Source organism: Coregonus clupeaformis, unplaced genomic scaffold (genome assembly GCF_020615455.1).
Source record: "Coregonus clupeaformis isolate EN_2021a unplaced genomic scaffold, ASM2061545v1 scaf0969, whole genome shotgun sequence".
Taxonomy (NCBI): domain Eukaryota; kingdom Metazoa; phylum Chordata; class Actinopteri; order Salmoniformes; family Salmonidae; genus Coregonus; species Coregonus clupeaformis.
The window spans coordinates 74,591-92,807 of record NW_025534423.1 but is presented as its reverse complement, the minus strand read 5'-3'; the positions used below and the strand labels follow the sequence as shown (position 1 = coordinate 92,807).

Sequence of the window (18,217 nt, the reverse complement as noted above, 5' to 3'; positions counted from 1 at the left end):
GTTCATGAAATCAATAATTTGCTAGTAACAGATTACATTCATATTCTGACAATCTCTGAAACTCACTTAGATAATACCTTTGATGATACAGTGGTAGCAATACATGGTTATAACATCTACAGAAAATACAGAAATGCCAAAGGTGGAGGTGTTGCCGTTTATATTCAGAACCACATTCCTGTAAAGAGGATCTCATGTTAATTACTGTTGAAGTAATATGGCTACAGGTTCACCTGCCTCACCTAAAGCCCATTCAGATGGGAAGCTGCTATAGACCACCAAGTGCTAACAGTCAGTATCTGGATAACATCCGTGAAATGCTTGATAATGTATGTGATATCAACAGAGAGGTATATTTTCTGGGTGATTTAAATATTGACTGGCTTTCATCAAGCTGCTCAGTCAAGAAAAATCTTCAAACTGTAACTAGTGCCTGCAATCTGGTTCTGTCACGTTCGTCTAAGGACGGGTCAGACCAAGGCGCAGCGTGATATACGATACATGTTTATTTACTGATAAACACCACGACAAAACAAGAAATGAAACGAAACGTGAAGTCCAAGGTAGCACACACATCATACCTTCCACGGAACAAGATCCCACCACTAGACAGTGCCAATAGGCTGCTTAAGTATGGTCCCCAATCAGAGACAACGAGCGACAGCTGCCTCTGATTGGGAACCACACCAGCCAACATAGAACTATACATACTAGAACACAACATAGAACATACACAACAAAGAATATACACACCCTGACTCAACATATAAAGTCCCCTGAGTCAGGCGTGACAGGTTCAGGTTATCAGTCAACCTACCAGGGTAGTTAAAAACAGCACAGGAATGATATCAACATGTATTGATCACATCTTTACTAATGCTGCAGAATTTTGCTTTAAAGCAGCATCCAAATCCATTGGATGTAGTGATCACAATACAGTAGCCACATCTAGAAAAACCAAAGTTCCAAAGGCTGGGCCTAATATAGTGTATAAGAGGTCATTCAATACGTTTTGTAGTGATTGGACCCGTCACCCTAGACCCACTCCAATTTGCTTACCGCCACAAGAGATCCACAGACAATGCAATCGCCATCACACTGCCCTATCCCATCTGGACAAAAGGAATACCTGGTAAGAATGCTGTTCATTGACTATAGCTCAGCATTCAACACCATAGTACCCTCCAAGCTCATCATTAAGCTCGAGGCCCTGGGTCTGAACCCCGCCCTGTGCAACTGGGTCCTGGACTTCCTGACGGGCCGCCCCCAGGTGGTGAAGCTAGGAAACAACATCTCCACTTCGCTGATCCTCAACACTGGGGCCCCACAAGGTGCGTGCTCAGCCCCTCCTGTACTCCCTGTTCACCCATGACTGCATGGCCAAACATGCCTCCAACTCAATCATCAAGTTTGCAGAAGACAACAGTAATAGGCTTGATTACCAACAATGACGAGACCATCCACAGGGAGGAGGTGAGGGCTCTGGGTGTGGGGGTGCCAGGAAAATAACCTCTCACTCAACATTAACAAAACAAAGGAGATGATCGGGACTTCAGGAAACAGCAGAGGGTGCACCCCCTATCCTCATCGACGGGACCGCAGTGGAGAAGGTGGAAAGCTTCAAGTTCCTTGGCGTACACATCACTGACAAACTGAAATGAAATGGTCCACCCACGCAGACAGTGTGGTGAAGAAGGCGCAACAGAGCCTCTTCAACCTCAGGAGGCTGAAGAAATTTGGCTTAGCACCTAAAACCCTCACAACCTTTTACAGATGCACAATTGAGAGCATCCTGTCGGGCTGTATCTCCGCCTGGTACGGCAACTGCACCGCCAGCAACCACAGGGCTCTCCAGAGGGTGGTGCGGTCTGCCGAACGCATTACCGGGGGCAAACTACCCGCCCTCCAAGACACATACAACACCCGATGTCACAGGAAGGCCAAAAAGATCATCAAGGACATCAACCACCCGAGCCACTGCCTGTTCACCCTGCTATCATCCAGAAGGTGAGGTCAGTACAGGTGCATCAAAGCTGGGACCGAGAGAATGAAAAACAGCTTCTATCTCAAGGCCATCAGACTGTTAAATAGCCATCACTAGCACATTAGAGGCTGCACTTTAATAATGTTTACATATCTTGCACTACTCATCTCATATGTATATACTGCATTATATTCAACTGTATCTTAGTCAATGCCGCTCTGTCATTACTTGTCCATATATGTATATATTCTTAAATCCCATTCCTTACTAGTTTTGTGTGTATTAGGTATATGTTGTGGAATTGTTAGATACTACTTGTTAGATATTACTGCACTGTCGGAGCTAGAAGCACAAGCATTTTCGCTACACCCGCTATAACATCTGCTAAACACGTGTATGTGACAAATAAAATTTGATTTGATTTGATTCATATGTTGTTGATGTAAATAATATTTGTTGGTCTGTGGTGTGTAATGAGGAGCAACCAGACGCTGCACTTGAGAAATTTATGAAAATGCTTATTCCAGTTACTAATAAGCATGCACCCATTAAGAAAATGACTGTACAAACTGTTAAATCCCCGTGGAATTGATGAGGAATTGAACAATTGTATGGTTGAGATGGATGAGGCAAAAGGAATGGTAAATAAGTCTGGCTGCACAACCGATTGGCAAACATACTGCTAATTGAGAAATCATGTGACTAAACTGAATCAAAATATGAAGAAACTATACTATGAAACAAAGATAAATGATATAAAGAATGATAGTAAAGAGCTTTGAAGCACCTTAAATGAAATTTTTGGACAAAAAGGCAAACTCAGCTCCATCATTCATTGAATCAGATGGCTCATTCATCACAAAATCCACTGATATTGCCAATTACTTTAATGATATTTTCATTGGCAAGATTAGAAAACTTAGGCAGGACATGACAGTAACAAACGCTGACACTACACATCCAAGTATAACTGATCAAATTATGAAAGACAAGCATTACAATTTTGAATTCCGTAAAGTGAGTGTGGAAGAAGTGAAAAATGGTACCGCTTGCCGTGCGGTAGCAGAGAGAACAGTCTATGACTTGGGTGACTGGAGTCTTTGACCATTTTTTGGGGAGTTGTCTTTGACAACTCTTAAAGGGAGAGTGCTACTAATCTCAGCTTGTTACCTGTATAAAAGACACCTGTCCACAGAAGCAATCAATCAGATTCCAAACTCTCCACCATGGTCAAGACCAAAGAGCTCTCCAAGGATGTCAGGGACAAGATTGTAGACCTACACAAGGCTGGAATGGGCTACAAGACCATCGCCAAGCAGCTTGGTGAGAAGGTGACAACAGTTGGTGCGATTATTCGCAAATGGAAGAAACACAAAATAACTGTCAATCTCCCTCGGTCTGGGGCCCCATGCAAGATCTCACCTCGTGGAGTTGCAATGATCATGAGAACGGTGAGTAATCAGCCCAGAACTACACGGGAGGATCTTGTCAATCATCTCAAGGCAGCTGGGACCATAGTCACCAAGAAAACAATTGGTAACACACTACGCCGTGAAGGACTGAAATCCTGCAGCGCCCGCAAGGTCCCCCTGCTCAAGAAAGCACATATACAGGGCCGTCTGAAGTTTGCCAATGAACATCTGAATGATTCAGAGGAGATCTGGGTGAAAGTGTTGTGGTCAGATGAGACCAAAATCGAGCTCTTTGGCATCAACTCAACTCGCTGTGTTTGGAGGAGGAGGAATGCTGCCAATGACCCCAAGAACACCATCCCCACCGTCAAACATGGAGGTGGAAACATTATGTTTTGGGGGTGTTTTTCTGCTAAGGGGAAAGGACAACTTCACCGCATCAAAGGGATGATGGACGGGGCCATGTACCGTCAAATCTTGGGTGAGAACCTCCTTCCCTCAGCCAGGGCATTGAAAATGGGTCATGGATGGGTATTCCAGCATGACAATGACCCAAAACACACGGCCAAGGCAACAAAGGAGTGGCTCAAGAAGAAGTACATTAAGGTCCTGGAGTGGCCTAGCCAGTCTCCAGACCTTAATCCCATAGAAAATCTGTGGAGGGAGATGAAGGTTCGAGTTGCCAAACGTCAGCCTCGGAAACCTTAATGACTTGGAGAAGATCTGCAAAGAGGAGTGGGACAAAATCCCTCCTGAGATGTGTGTGCAAACCTGGTGGCCAACTACAAGAAACATCTGACCACTGTGATTGCCAACAAAGGTTTTGCCACCAAGTACTAAGTCATGTTTTGCAGAGGGGTCAAATACTTATTTCCCTCATTTAAATGCAAATCAATTTATAACATTTTGACATGCGTTTTCTGGATTTTTTGTTGTTATTCTGTCTCTCACTGTTCAAATAAACCTACCATTAAAATTACAGACTGATCATGTCTTTGTCAGTGGGCAAATGTACAAAATCAGCATGGGATCAAATACTTTTTTCCCTCACTGTATATAGGTCCTGGATGGCAGGAAGCCTTGGCCCCAGTGATGTACTGGGTTGTCACGCACTACCCAATACCGAGCAGTTGCCATACCAGGCAGTGATGCTGTAGAACATTTTGAGGATCTGGGGACCCATGCCAAATCTTTTTAGTCTCCTGAGGAGGAAAAGGCATTGTCGTGCCTCTTCAAAACTTTCTTGGTGTGTTTGGACCATGATAGTTTATTGATGATGTGGACACCAAGGAACTCTCGACTCGCTCCACTACATCCCTGTCGATGTGAATGGGGGCGTGTTCTGCCCTCCTTTTCATGTAGTCCACAATCATCTCCTTTGTCTTGCTCACGTTGAGGGGAGAGGTTGTTGTCCTGGCCCCACACTGCCAGGTCTCTGACCTCCTCCCTGTAGGCTGTCTCATCGTTGTCGGTGATCAGGTCTACCACCGTTGTGTCGTCAGCAAACTTAATGATGGTGTTGGAGTCGTGCTTGGCCACGCAGTCGTGGGTGAACAGGGGAGTACAGGAGGGGGACTAAGCACGCACCCCTGAGGGGCCCCCGTGTTGAGGATCAGTGTGGAAGATGTGTTGTTGCCTACCCTACCACCTAGGGGTGGCCCGTCAGAAAGTCCAGGATCCAGTTGCAGAGGGAGGTGTTTAGTTCCAGGGTCCTTAGCTTAGTGATGAGCTTTGAGGGCACTATGGTGTTGAACGCTGAGCTGTAGTCAATGAACAGCATTCTCACATAGGTGTTCCTTTTGTCCAGGTGGGAAAGGGAAGTGTGGCGTGCAATTGAGATTGCGTCATCTGTGGATCTGTTGGGGTGGTATGTGAATTGGAATGGGTCTAGGGTTTCCGGGATGATGGTGTTGATGTGAGCCATGACCAGCCTTTCAAAGCACTTCATGGCTACCGACGTGAGTGCTACGGGTCGGTAGTCATTTAGGCAGGTTACCTTCGCTTTCTTGGGCACAGGGACTATGGTGGTCTGCTTGAAACATGTAGGTATTACAGACTCTTACAGAGAGCTTAAAAATGTCAGTGAAGACAGTTGGTCCGAGCATGCTCTGAGTACACGTCCTGGTAATCCGTCTGGCCCCGTGGCCTTGTGAATGTTGACCTGTTTAAAGGTCTTGCTCACATCGGCTACGGAGAGCGTGATCACACAGTCTTCCGGAACAGCTGGTGCTCTCATGCATGCTTCAGTGTTGCTTGCCTCGAAGCGAGCATAAAAGGCATTCAGCCCGTCTGGTAGGCTCGCGTCACTGGGCAGCTCGCGACTGGGTTTCCCTTTGTAGTCCGTAATAGTTTACAAACCCTGCCACATCCGACTAGCGTCAGAGCCGCTCTCCTATACACCAGAACAACAGTAAAGACAGTCCTATACACCAGAACAACAGAAAAGCCAGTCCTATACATCAGAACAACAGAAAAGCCAGTCCTATACACCACAACAACAGTAAAGTCAGTCCTATACACCACAAAAACAGTAAAGACAGCCCTATTGTCACGTTCGTTCATGAACGGGACGGACCAAGGCACAGCGTGATATGCATACATGTTTATTAAATATCAAACACAACGACAAAATAACAAACAAAACGTCCAAGGCAGCACAACACAACATACCATACCTAACACGAACAAGATCCCACAACCCACTAGTGCCAATAGGCTGCTTACATATGGTCCCCAATCAGAGACAACGAGCGACAGCTGCCTCTGATTGGGAACCATCCCAGCCAACATAGATCTAGACGATCTAGATCTAAACCTAGAAAATACAACATAGAACATACCACACAGAAAATACACACCCTGACTCAACAAATACGAGTCCCCAGAGTCAGGCGTGACACCTATTCACCACAACAACAGTAAAGACAGAGTTACACCCATAAAACAGAGTCCTATACACCACAACAACAGTAAAGACAAGTTCCACAACAAAGTAAAGACAGAAAGAGTCCTACACCACAACAACAGTAAAGACAGATCTATACACCCAAACAGTAACAGAGTCCTATACACCACAACAACAGTAAAGACAGAGTCCTATACACCACAACAACAGTAAAGTGTCATGAACCCCGCATCCTGAGTCGGTTCCTGCCTGTGTTGCCATTTTTCTGCTCGGAATCTCCAGTTTCCTGAGGGTTCGTGAACGCTCCCGGCCTGGTTTCCGGGCGACGTTGCTAGGCGGGAGATCTCCCGATTAACCGCACCTGCATCTCATCAGCGGTCTGCACACCTGGTCCTGATCATCACCCCTTCTTAAGCCCTGACCTGACATCCATTCCCTGCCGGATCGTTAGCCATGAACAGTATGTTTGTCAGTGTATCAGCCTTGGAGTTTCTAGCGTTAGTTTTGTTGTTTTGCACCTTGTTGGCTTGCCGTGTACTTACCTCCGTTTTGTTTCTATCTGCAGTCAATCTCCCGGAACCTTCACCCAACCCCTGCCTGGTTGTCGGCGGCTGCCGAGCCATTCTTGGATCTACCACTGCACCTCCACCAACTCACCTCCGCCGTCCGCTCTGTACCCTGGATTATTCTACATCGTTTTTTGAATCTGTTAAATAAATACTCACCTTCGTTTCAACTCACCTTGTCCTGGTCTGCTTCTGGGTTCTGGCTTTGTAAACCGTGACAGAACGATCCGGCCAGAAATGAACCCAGCGGACCTGGACTCTGTTCGCCATGCCATTAACCATCAGGAGAAGATGTTGGGACAACATAGCACGGCGCTACAGGAGATAGCTTTGTCCGTTCGGAACTTTTTCTACCAGTCTGACGAAGATCCAGGCTCAGCTCAGTTTGCCGGTGGAGAATCCACGACCGGTTTCACCCATCTCGCCTGCCGCTTCTGGAGCTGTGCCCCTTCCGTGAGCCCAAGGTTCCGACGCCTGATAAATATGAGGGGGAGTTGGGAAGATGCCGTTCTTTTCCTTATGCAGTGTGGATTAGTGTTCGATCACAGCCCCACTCTTATGCCACAGACAAGGCTAGGATAGCCTTTGTCATTGGGTTGCTGCGTGGTCGAAGCTCTGAGTGGGCTTCAGCCGTTTGGAACAACAGGACACCTGCATGGCCTCATACCAGGAGTTCACGGCCGAGATGAGGAAGCTATTTGACCATCCCGTCCCGAGGTATGGACGCAGCTAGGCGCCTGTTTTCGCCGCCAAGGAACTCGCAGCGTTGCCGACTTCGTGATCGAGTTCAGGACTTTGGCTGTGGAGAGTGGGTGGAATGAGGAGTCTCTGCAAGCGGCCTTTACCAGGGTCTGCCGGAGCAGCTCAAGGATGAGTTGATCTCCTATCCGAAGCCCTAGTGACCTGGACAGCTTGGTAGCCTTGTCTATTCGGGTGGATAACCGAGTTCGAGAGAGAAGGAGGGAGAAGCAATGGGGCCCGTCCACTTGTTCCCGGGTCATCAAACTGCTCGGCCTGGCTAAAGTTGGGAGGACTTTTAGCGAGCCAGTTTCAACCTCTCAATACCTCTGTCAGACCCCGTTTCCGGCTACCCTCATGAACAGGAATCAGAGTCCAGCGATCAACGCTTTCGCCGATTCAGGTGCCGATGGAAGCTTTATTGATGCCGAAGTGGTGGAACAGCTGGGGCTTTCCAAGGAGCGAATTACCGGAAGCCATTGAAGCTACCACTCTGAACGGCAGTAGTCTGGCACGTATCACGATGAGGACTGAACGGTTAAGATGCTGTTGTCAGGGAATCATTCTGAGGTGATCTCATTCTTCATTCTGCCTTCTTCCCATGTTCCTCTGGTCCTTGGATACCCCCCTGGCTGAAAGAACACAATCCCACGTTCGATTGGGTGACTGGCAAGGTAACTAGTTGGAGCCTTGAGTGTCATGCTAACTGCCTCAAGACTGCCTGTTCCCATTCTGTTCCCAGTCAGGTGATTGAGGCTAGACCCCCAGATTTGTCCCTGGTTCCCCGAGACATATCACGATTTGGGGAAGTGTTCAGTAAGCAGAGGGCTCTGTCACTACCCTCCCCACCGACCATATGACTGTGCCATAAACCTGTTCCCTGGAGCTGTCTATCCCAAGGGACGGTTATACAGCATCTCCCGACCTGAACGTGAGGCTTTGGAGACCTACATCAAGGAGTCCCTAGCGGCTGGTCTCATTCGTCCCTCATCATCACCCCTGGGGGCAGGATTCTTCTTTGTGGGTAAGAAGGGATGGCTCTCCTTCGACCGTGTATTGATTATCGGGGGTTGAATGATATCACGGTCAAGAACAAGTATCCCCTGCCCTTGATGAGCTCTGCCTTCGACTCCTTACAGGGTGCTACTGTGTTCACCAAGCTAGACCTACGCAATGCGTATCACCTGGTCCGGATCAGAGAGGGGGACGAGTGGTTGACGGGTTTCAATACACCGATGGGTCGCCCGAAAGTATCAGGTGATGCCGTTTGGACTGACCAATGCTCCAGCAGTGTTCCAGAGTATGGTGAATGACGCCCTGAGAGATATGATCGGTCTCTTTGTGTTTGTTTACCTGGATGACATTCTTATCTTCTCGAAGGAACTTTCCAGCCACGTCCAGCATGTCAGGCAGGTTCTGCAGCGATTGTTGGAGAATCGCCTGTTCGTGAAGGCCGAGAAGTCGAATTTCACGCCCACACTACATCCTTCCTCGGGTACATCATCTCCAGGGGAGAGATCTGGATGGACCAGGAGAAGGTTAGGGCGGTTCTGGAATGGGCCCAGCCCGGTACGAGATTGCAGCTCCAGAGGTTTCTGGGGTTTGCAAATTTCTATCGCAAATTCATCCGGGATTACAGCCGTGTGGCCGCTCCTTTAACTGCCCTGACTTCCAGTACCAGGACCTTCAGTTGGAACCCTGAGGCGGACCCCGAGCGTTCCTGGATTTGAAGAGGCGATTCTACCAACGCACCGATTCTCTCAACCTGACACGGCCCGTCAGTTCGTCGTGGAAGTGGATGCGTCTGATGTGGGGTTGGCGCCATCCTGTCCCAGCGATGCTCCACTGACGGGAAACTCCATCCCTGCGCCTACTACTCTCGTCGTCTTTCGTCTGCGGAGAGGAACTACGATGTGGGTAACCGGGAGCTTCTCGCGGTGAAGCTTGCCTTGGAGGAGCGGCGCCACTGGTTGGAGGGGCGGACAACCGTTTATTGTCTGGACCGACCACAAGAATCTTGCTTACGGGCAATCGGCTAGACGCCTCAACTCCCATCAGGCCAGGTGGGCTTTGTTTTTCGGACGCTTTAATTTTTCCCTGACGTTCCGACCTGGGTCTAAGAACGGAAGGCGGACGCCTTGTCCCGGATGTTCTCCAAGACGGAGGAGAGTGGGGCCAAGACCGAGATGATTCTTCCCCGGAACTGTGTCGTGGGAGCAGTTATGTGGAGGATTGAGGAGGAGGTTATGGCGGCCCTTCGGACGCAGCCCGGTCCCGTAACGGTCCACCCGGTCGTTTGTTCGTGCCTGAGTCGGTTCGTTCTGCTGTCCTCCAATGGTCCCACGCCAGCAAGATGGCTTGCCACCCTGGCGTGGCCCGGACGATGGCGTTACTTCACAGACGATTTTGGTGGCCGGCCATGGGAGAAGATACTCGGAGGTTTGTTGCTGCCTGTCCAGTGTGTGCGCAGAATAAGAGTGCCAACCGGCCCAGCTCTGGACTACTTCACCCCTCCCTATTCCCCGGCGACCATGGTCGCATCTGGCCCTGGACTTTGTCACTGGGTTGCCCTCTTCTGAGGGGAACACGGTCATTCTGACTATCGTGGACAGATTCAGCAAGTTCGCCCACTTTGTGCCCATTTCCAAGCTTCCCTCGGCCTCTGAGACGTCCGAGATCCTGGTTAGGGAGGTTTTAGGGTCCACGGGTTGCCCAGTGACATAGTTTCCGACCGTGGCCCTCAGTTTACCTCTGCTGTCTGGAAGTCTTTCTGTTTGGCCATTGGAGCTACAGTCAGTCTCACATCTGGTTTTCACCCCCAATCTAATGGTCAGCGGAGAGAGCCAACCAGAAGATGGAATCCACGCTCACGCTGCCTTGTCTCCTCCAACCCCACCTCCTGGGTCTCTCAGTTGCCTTGGGTTGAGTATGCCCACAATACTCTCCCTACATCTGCCACTGGGATGTCTCCCTTCCAGTGCCTGCATGGCTACCAACCTCCCTTGTTTCCTTCTCAGGAGAAGGATCTCTCAGTGCCCTCTGTTCAGGCCCACATTCGTCGTTGCCACCGGACCTGGCATCGGGCCAGAAAGGCCCTCCTTAGAGTTTCTGACCGGTATCAGCTCCAGGCGAATCGTCACGGATTCCCGCCCCCACCTATACCATCGGAGATAGGGGTCTGGTTGGCCACACGGGATCTTCCTCTGCGGACTGAGTCTAAGAAACTGTCACCGATGTTCATTGGTCCGTTTGTGGTGGAGAAGGTGATCAATCCTGTGGCGGTTCGACTCAAGTTACCTAGAACGCTCAGAGTCCATCCCACCTTTCATGTCTCCTGCCTCAAGCCTGTTCTCCTCAGTCCTCTGTTACCCCCTCCGCCTCCTCCTCCTCCCCCTCGGATGATCAGAGGTGGTCCTGCCTGCACGGTGCGCCCGCATTTGGATTCCAGACGGCGGGGCCGGGGTTGCCAGTATCTCGTGGACTGGGAGGGGTATGGTCCTGAAGAGAGGAGTTGGATTCCTCGGCGCCAGATCCTGGATGCTGACCTCCTTCATGACTTCACCGCCTCCATCCTGGCGCGCTCCGGTAGTCCGCCCGGTGGCGTCTCGTCGGAGGGGGGTACTGTCATGAACCCTGCATCCTGAGTCGGTTCCTGCCTGTGTTGCCATTTTTCTGCTCGGAATCTCCAGTTTCCTGAGGGTTCGGGGAACGCTCCCGGCCTGAGTTTCCGGGCGACGTTGCTAGGCGGGAGATCTCGATTAACCGCACCTGCATCTCATCAGCGGTCTGCACACCTGGTCCTGATCATCACCCTTCTTAAGCCCTGACCTGACATCCATTCCCTGCGGATCGTTAGCCATGAACAGTATGTTTGTCAGTGTATCAGCCTTGGAGTTTCTAGCGTTAGTTTTGTTGTTTTGCACCTTGTTGGCTTGCCGTGTACTTACCTCCGTTTTTGTTTCTATCTGCAGTCAATCTCCCCGAACCTTCACCCAACCCCTGCCTGGTTGTCGGCGGCTGCCGAGCCATTCTTGGATCTACCACTGCACCAACTCACCTCCGCCGTCCGCTCTGTCCCTGGATTATTCTACATCGTTTTTTGAATCTGTTAAATAAATACTCACCTTCGTTTCAACTCACCTTGTCCTGGTCTGCTTCTGGGTTCTGGCTTAGTAAACCGTGACATAAAGACAGTCCTATACACCACAACAACAGTAAAGACAGTCCTATACACCACAACAACAGTAAAGACAGAGTCCTATACACCACAACAACAGTAAAGCCAGTCCTATACACCACAACAACAGTAAAGACAGAGTCCTATACACCACAACAACAGTAAAGACAGAGTCCTATACACCACAACAACAGTAAAGACAGAGTCCTATACACCACAACAACAGTAAAATCAAATCAAAGAAATAGTAATGAGTGCCCAGTAATCTATCATGAGAAAGAAACCATCTTCAACTATGTTAAAGGCATGAAACCATTTTCAGCTATATTAAAGGCATGAAACCATCTTCAGCTATATTAAAGGCATGAAACCATCTTCAGCTATATTAAAGGCATGAAACCATCTTCAGCTATATTAAAGGCATGAAACCATCTTCAGCTATATTAAAGGCATGAAACCATCTTCAGCTATATTAAAGGCATGAAACCATCTTCAGCTATATTAAAGGCATGAAACCATCTGAAGACTGTGAGAGGATGGGGATGAGAAAACAACTCTGGCAGGAGACAAAAGGCCATAAAAGAGAAGGCAGAGGAAAATGAATGCCCATTTACATGCAATGGAGACCGGCCAGCGAAGACAGACGGCTGGAAATTCAATTTGGTTCTGAACACTGATCTTCTCTACATCGTTTCCGCCTGCCTGTTCACTCATACTGCTCAACTTTTGTGGTCTTACCCGATGGCTTTGTTGTGCAGTAAAGCATTGATAGAGGTTTGTGCTATAATGGTTTGTCTGATTGAACAAGAGTTCATTTTGAGAAGTTAGGGAGCAATTTATCCACGACGCCTACTATCAATTCAGAGGAAGTCTAGTAATGGGCTATTTCCAGCCATTTTGATTTGGATGCTGAGGTACGGAGGCCCAGTGTTGTATTATAGTAAGGGAAAAGCAAGAGGGGAGTTTAGGAAGGAACACAGAACAGTAATCACCCACACTGACAGGTTGAGGACGTACTCACATGGTAAACGCACGTGTCTCTCTGTGTGTGTGTGTGTGTCTGAGAGCAGAGTTGATTAGACAGTGTCATGGATCTTTTGACGCTGTGTGTCTTGACAGTTCTGGTTCAGTAAGGGCTTGCTCAGACAGCACCAACACTATGGTATATTAAGGGCTTGCTCAGACAGCACCTACACTATGGTATATTAAGGGCTTGCTCAGACAGCACCAACACTATGATATATTAAGGGCTTGCTCAGACAGCACCAACACTACGGTATATTAAGGGCTTGCTCCGACAGCACCAACACTGCGGTATATTAAGGGCTTGCTCAGACAGCACCAACACTGCGGTATATTAAGGGCTTTCTCAGACAGCACCAACACTATGGTATATAAAGGGCTTGCTCAGACAGCACCAACACTGCGGTATATAAAGGGCTTGCTCAGACAGCACCAACACTGCGGTATATTAAGGGCTTGCTCAGACAGCACTAACACTGCGGTATATTAAGGGCTTTCTCAGACAGCACCAACACTGTGGTATATTAAGGTCTTGCTCAGACAGCACCAACACTGCGGTATATTAAGGGCTTTCTCAGACAGCACCAACACTGCGGTATATTAAGGGCTTGCTCAGACAGCACCAACACTGTGGTATATTAAGGGCTTGCTCAGACAGCACCAACACTGCGGTATATTAAGGGCTTTCTCAGACAGCACCAACACTGCGGTATATTAAGGGCTTGCTCAGACAGCACCAACACTATGGTATATTAAGGGCTTTCTCAGACAGCACCAACACTGCGGTATATTAAGGGCTTTCTCAGACAGCACCAACACTACGGTATATTAAGGGGCTTGCTCAGACAGCACCAACACTGTGGTATATTAAGGGCTTGCTCAGACAGCACCAACACTGCGGTATATTAAGGGCTTTCTCAGACAGCACCAACACTATGGTATATAAAGGGCTTGCTCAGACAGCACCAACACTATGGTATATTAAGGGCTTTCTCAGACAGCACCAACACTATGGTATATTAAGGGCTTTCTCAGACAGCACCAATACTACGGTATATTAAGGGATTGCTCAGACATCACTTACACTACAGTATCTTCCTACTTTCTAGCCCTCTGACAACAGCAGAGTGAACCAATCTCAATCCTACGCATGTTATTCAATAGAATGAACAGAGCCAATCTTATGAACCAAGCTGCACTGATGTTGAATTAAAATGTAGAATGCATTTTAAACACTTCACAAATGAACATCAACATTTTTTTTTCACCTTTATTTAACCAGGTAAACCAGTTGAGAACAAGTTCTCATTTACAACTGCGACCTGGCCAAGATAAAGCAAAGCAGTGCGATAAAAACAACAACACAGAGTTACATATGGGGTAAAACAAAACAAAGTCAAAAATACAACAGAAATACATATATATACAGTGTGTGCAAATTTAGCAAGCTATGGAGGTAAGGCAATAAAATAGGCTATAGTGCAAAATAATTACAATTAGTATTAACACTGGAATGATAGATGTGCAAGAGATGATGTGCAAATAGAGATACTGGGGTACAAATGAGCAAAATAAATAACAATATAGGGATGAGGTAGTTGGGCGGGCTAATTTCAGATGGGCTGTGTACAGGTGCAGTGGATACGTGGGCTGTGTACAGGGCTGTGTACAGGTGCAATGCATTGGATACGAAGTAATACAATGAATAAAACAAGCTTTCTCTACGTTTGTTAAGTAATAAGACAATGGCAGTGTTGAAGATTGTAGAGAATGGAAAAAAATCTACTCCACACCCAACCACAGTGAAGAAGGTATTTTAAAGGCCCAGTGCAGTCAAAAACGTGATTTTCCTGTGTTTTATATATATTTCCCACACTATGAGGTCAGAATAATACTGTGAAAATTATGATAATGCCCAGAGCTGTTTTCAGAAGAGCTGTTTGAAAATACATTTCAGCCTGTTTCGGTGGGATGGAGTTAATTTACCGCCTGGTGATGTAAATTAGTTAACAGACTAATAAGAGAGTTCCAAACTTCTCTGCCAATAACAGCTAGTTTTCAGTTGTCCCCTCCCTACTCAGACCACTCCCAGATAGTCCTAGCTTGAGAAATATTTGCTAAGAAGCCATTTCTGTTTATTTTTGACCATTTTAATTGAAAACAACCACAGTAAGGTACTTCATTGTTACCCAGAAATGATTTGATGTTGAGATAAAAACGGCTGCATTGGACCTTTAACACTGTGTTTTCACACCCACAGAATGTAGAATGTGGCAATTCTATATGAGAAGATTCTACCACCTTCTGTTCTCTTTGATATCTTCTGGGACTGTGTCTGTGTCCTGAATGGTACCCTATTCCCTACATGTGATGTAGGCTTAGTCAAAAGTAGTGCATGTGGACTACATAGGTAATAGGGTGCTGTTTGGGACTAAGCCATGATGAGACCTGCACCCTGAGTGACTGAAGGGAAGTTACAGGAGGATTGTCGGGTCTCTTGGGTATGGGTGGGAGAAAAAACGATGTACAAATTAGAAAAAGTAAAAATACGTTGATTTGATCTGCAGTGAAGTGGGGCTAAAACTGGAGTGGTTTTGTGTTGGTTGGAATGAAATAACTTCTTCTTCTTCTTCTTACTATTATTACTCTGCACCAATTTCAGGCTCCCAGAAGTGTAGAAATAGACAGATAATAACAGTGCAACATTGAAGTAGTCTATTTTGTGATAACACAAAGACATGTATTTCCAAGCAATATTTCTCAAGTGACAGGAATGGTGCTAAATCTGCTTTGTATGGATATCAAATGTCCGAACAATATTACATTGGGGTTTATATTAAAACAAGGTTAACTGGGTTCATTTCACTTACAGTATAAGTACTGTATAAAAATCCCCCTCAACCAAAAATGAATTGCATTCCTTTCTCACGCTGGGTTTAAATGTTGAGAATGGGTCATTGTCATAACCTCAAGGACACATCTATAAAGCTGCAATCAGCAGTTGAAACAATAACAAAGCGCCCTCCCGCCCCGTTTCGCTAAAAAGCTGAGGGATGGGCCTGGAGAAATGTAACCACTCTAATTCATATACAGAGCTATGGATGCAAGGTCTGACCATCCATTATATCAAAATAGTAGTTTAAACCATGTCGTGAGGCTACACAGTGTTTGTTTACAAACGTTGGAGTAAAACAAACATATATTTTGGTTTCCGATGAAGTACGACAGTTAAACTAAGCTCATTGGGCATTTATAAGATATATTCCTAAAGAATCAATGGGTTCATATAATTAATTTATCCAACAATTATACGCCCAAAAATGGATGTAGCTACTGCAGATTGCCCCTTTAAAAGAACAGACGGTCAATTGAACATAACGTAGAGCTTTCAGAATCATCTGATATCAAAGATGAAATTGGATTATGTTTCCGGGACGTTGGACGAAACAATACATACAGTGCTTTGAAAGCTTAAACATCCTTCCTACCACAATATTGATCCAATGACTGACTGGGCCTTTGGCTTGTGTAGTGGAGGTCAGATAGTCCTAGCAAGACTAGCCTCACGTTGTGGCGTCATCTTCCCCGAAACTTGAAATGACCTCAAGGTAACTAAAAAGGAGTAGAGTGAATCCAAAAATCCTTCCTTACCCCAGGACACTTCAACGGGTCAATGTATTTTGTTCAAGCTGGGCTGAAGCGCGTTTGGGTACACTTTCTTTCCAGGAGTAGAGTGAAGTTAATGGTTAAGGCTATGATTGGGGGAGGGGAAGCTGGTCCTAGATCTGTACCTAGGGGAAACTTTACCCCGGAGCCAACGGAAAAGGTCAAAATCATAGAAGGGGAGCTTTTATGGCTCAGTGGAACTGACTTGGGAATACAGAGTTATTGTTGGAGGTATTGAATATGGATATCCAGGGATGATACTTGAGCTAGACTTACCTGGAGGCAAGTAGGAGCAGGACCCAGAGGAGTTGACCAACACATTGGTATGGAAGGTAGCATCAAAACTCTCATCAGCACTATGGCAGAACATGGCTGTGTTCAGTTAGTGGGCATTATTGCAGTCGTTCCCAAACCCGCTCCTTGGGGATGCCCAGCCATCCCAAATATGAGTTACATTCCAACACTACAGTAGCACAGCTGATTCAACTAATGATTGCCTTGCTGATTGACTAGTTGAATTAGGTGTGCTGATTAACTGACTGGTTGAATTAGGTGTGCTGATTGGTTGACTAGTTGAATTAGGTGTGCTGATTGGTTGACTTGTTTAATTAGGTGTGCTGATTGGTTGACTAGTTTAATTAGGTGTGCTGATTGGTTTACTAGTGGAATTAGGTGTGCTTGCACTGGAGCGGTTGGCAGGCCCTTAAAAGAGGGTTGGGAACCACTACATTAATGTGTGCAGACAGGCCCTTACAAGAGGGTTGGGAACCACTACATTAATGTGTGCAGACAGGCCCTTACAAGAGGGTTGGGAACCAATGCATTAATGTGCAGACAGCAACACGACAGTCTTTTATTGGTGTGGTAGTATGACCTTGAGCTGTGAAAAACATAATCATGAATCATACGGCTATAAAACACTAGAGCAACACAGACTATTTACCATAATGTATCTCCACATCCATTCATGCTGCTCACAAAGGATTACATGGCAAAGAAACTGTGCTGTATCAATTGTAACACAGTAGTGTGTGTTAAAAAGCTAAAAAGATATGCTTGCCTTCGAAAATGAGTATTTCTCTGTCTCATTATTTGCTGGGTTACCGTGTGATAAAAGACCTGAAGTGTGGTTATTTTGTTGCAGCATAACAGCAGCCACAATTCCCTAGAGATGACCTAGTCAGAGCTCTGTCTCTCGCAACACACGATGCACTCCTCCAAATTAACTCCCAAGGGTTTCAATAGGAATGGAGGAAGGTGAGAGAAAGTTAAGAGTTGCCGTTCCACGGGAGGCAAAATGCCACTGTAGTGGAATGTAATTGACCGGGGTGAAACTAAGGCTTTGTTCAATAGAACAGTGACAAATAGGGATGGAAAAAGTAGTGTTCTGCATTAGGAGAAACAGGCAGGGTGTTCTGCATTAGGAGAAACAGGCAGGGTGTTCTGCATTAGGAGAAACAGGCAGGGTGTTCTGCATTAGGAGAAACAGGCAGGGTGTTCTGCATTAGGAGAAACAGGCAGGGTGTTCTGCTGTTACAATTTTATTTTCACGTATTTACATTTTAATCATTGTGATTGTCCTTGAAGAAAGCCTATGAGGGTTAATGGTATAGAATAGCATATGGAAAACTGCATTTGGGTGAAATACTATTTTGCTTTATTCTGACTTTTATTGCCTGAAGAATAGCCTCGCTGGCCAGCCTTACATAAAATGCACATGATAATGTAAGCTGACCAGATCAGGCT

At 46.7% G+C, this 18,217-nt stretch overlaps 1 protein-coding gene across 1 annotated transcript in view; it reads right to left on the bottom strand.

The window, feature by feature from the left end:
* Positions 1-18,217, bottom strand: part of LOC121565680 (neuronal acetylcholine receptor subunit alpha-7) — a 39,671-nt gene that overhangs the window by 9,513 nt on the left and 11,941 nt on the right. Inside the window, 1 exon segment of the mRNA XM_045217220.1 lies at positions 16,748-16,827. Coding sequence (XP_045073155.1) covers positions 16,748-16,827 — 80 coding nt within the window.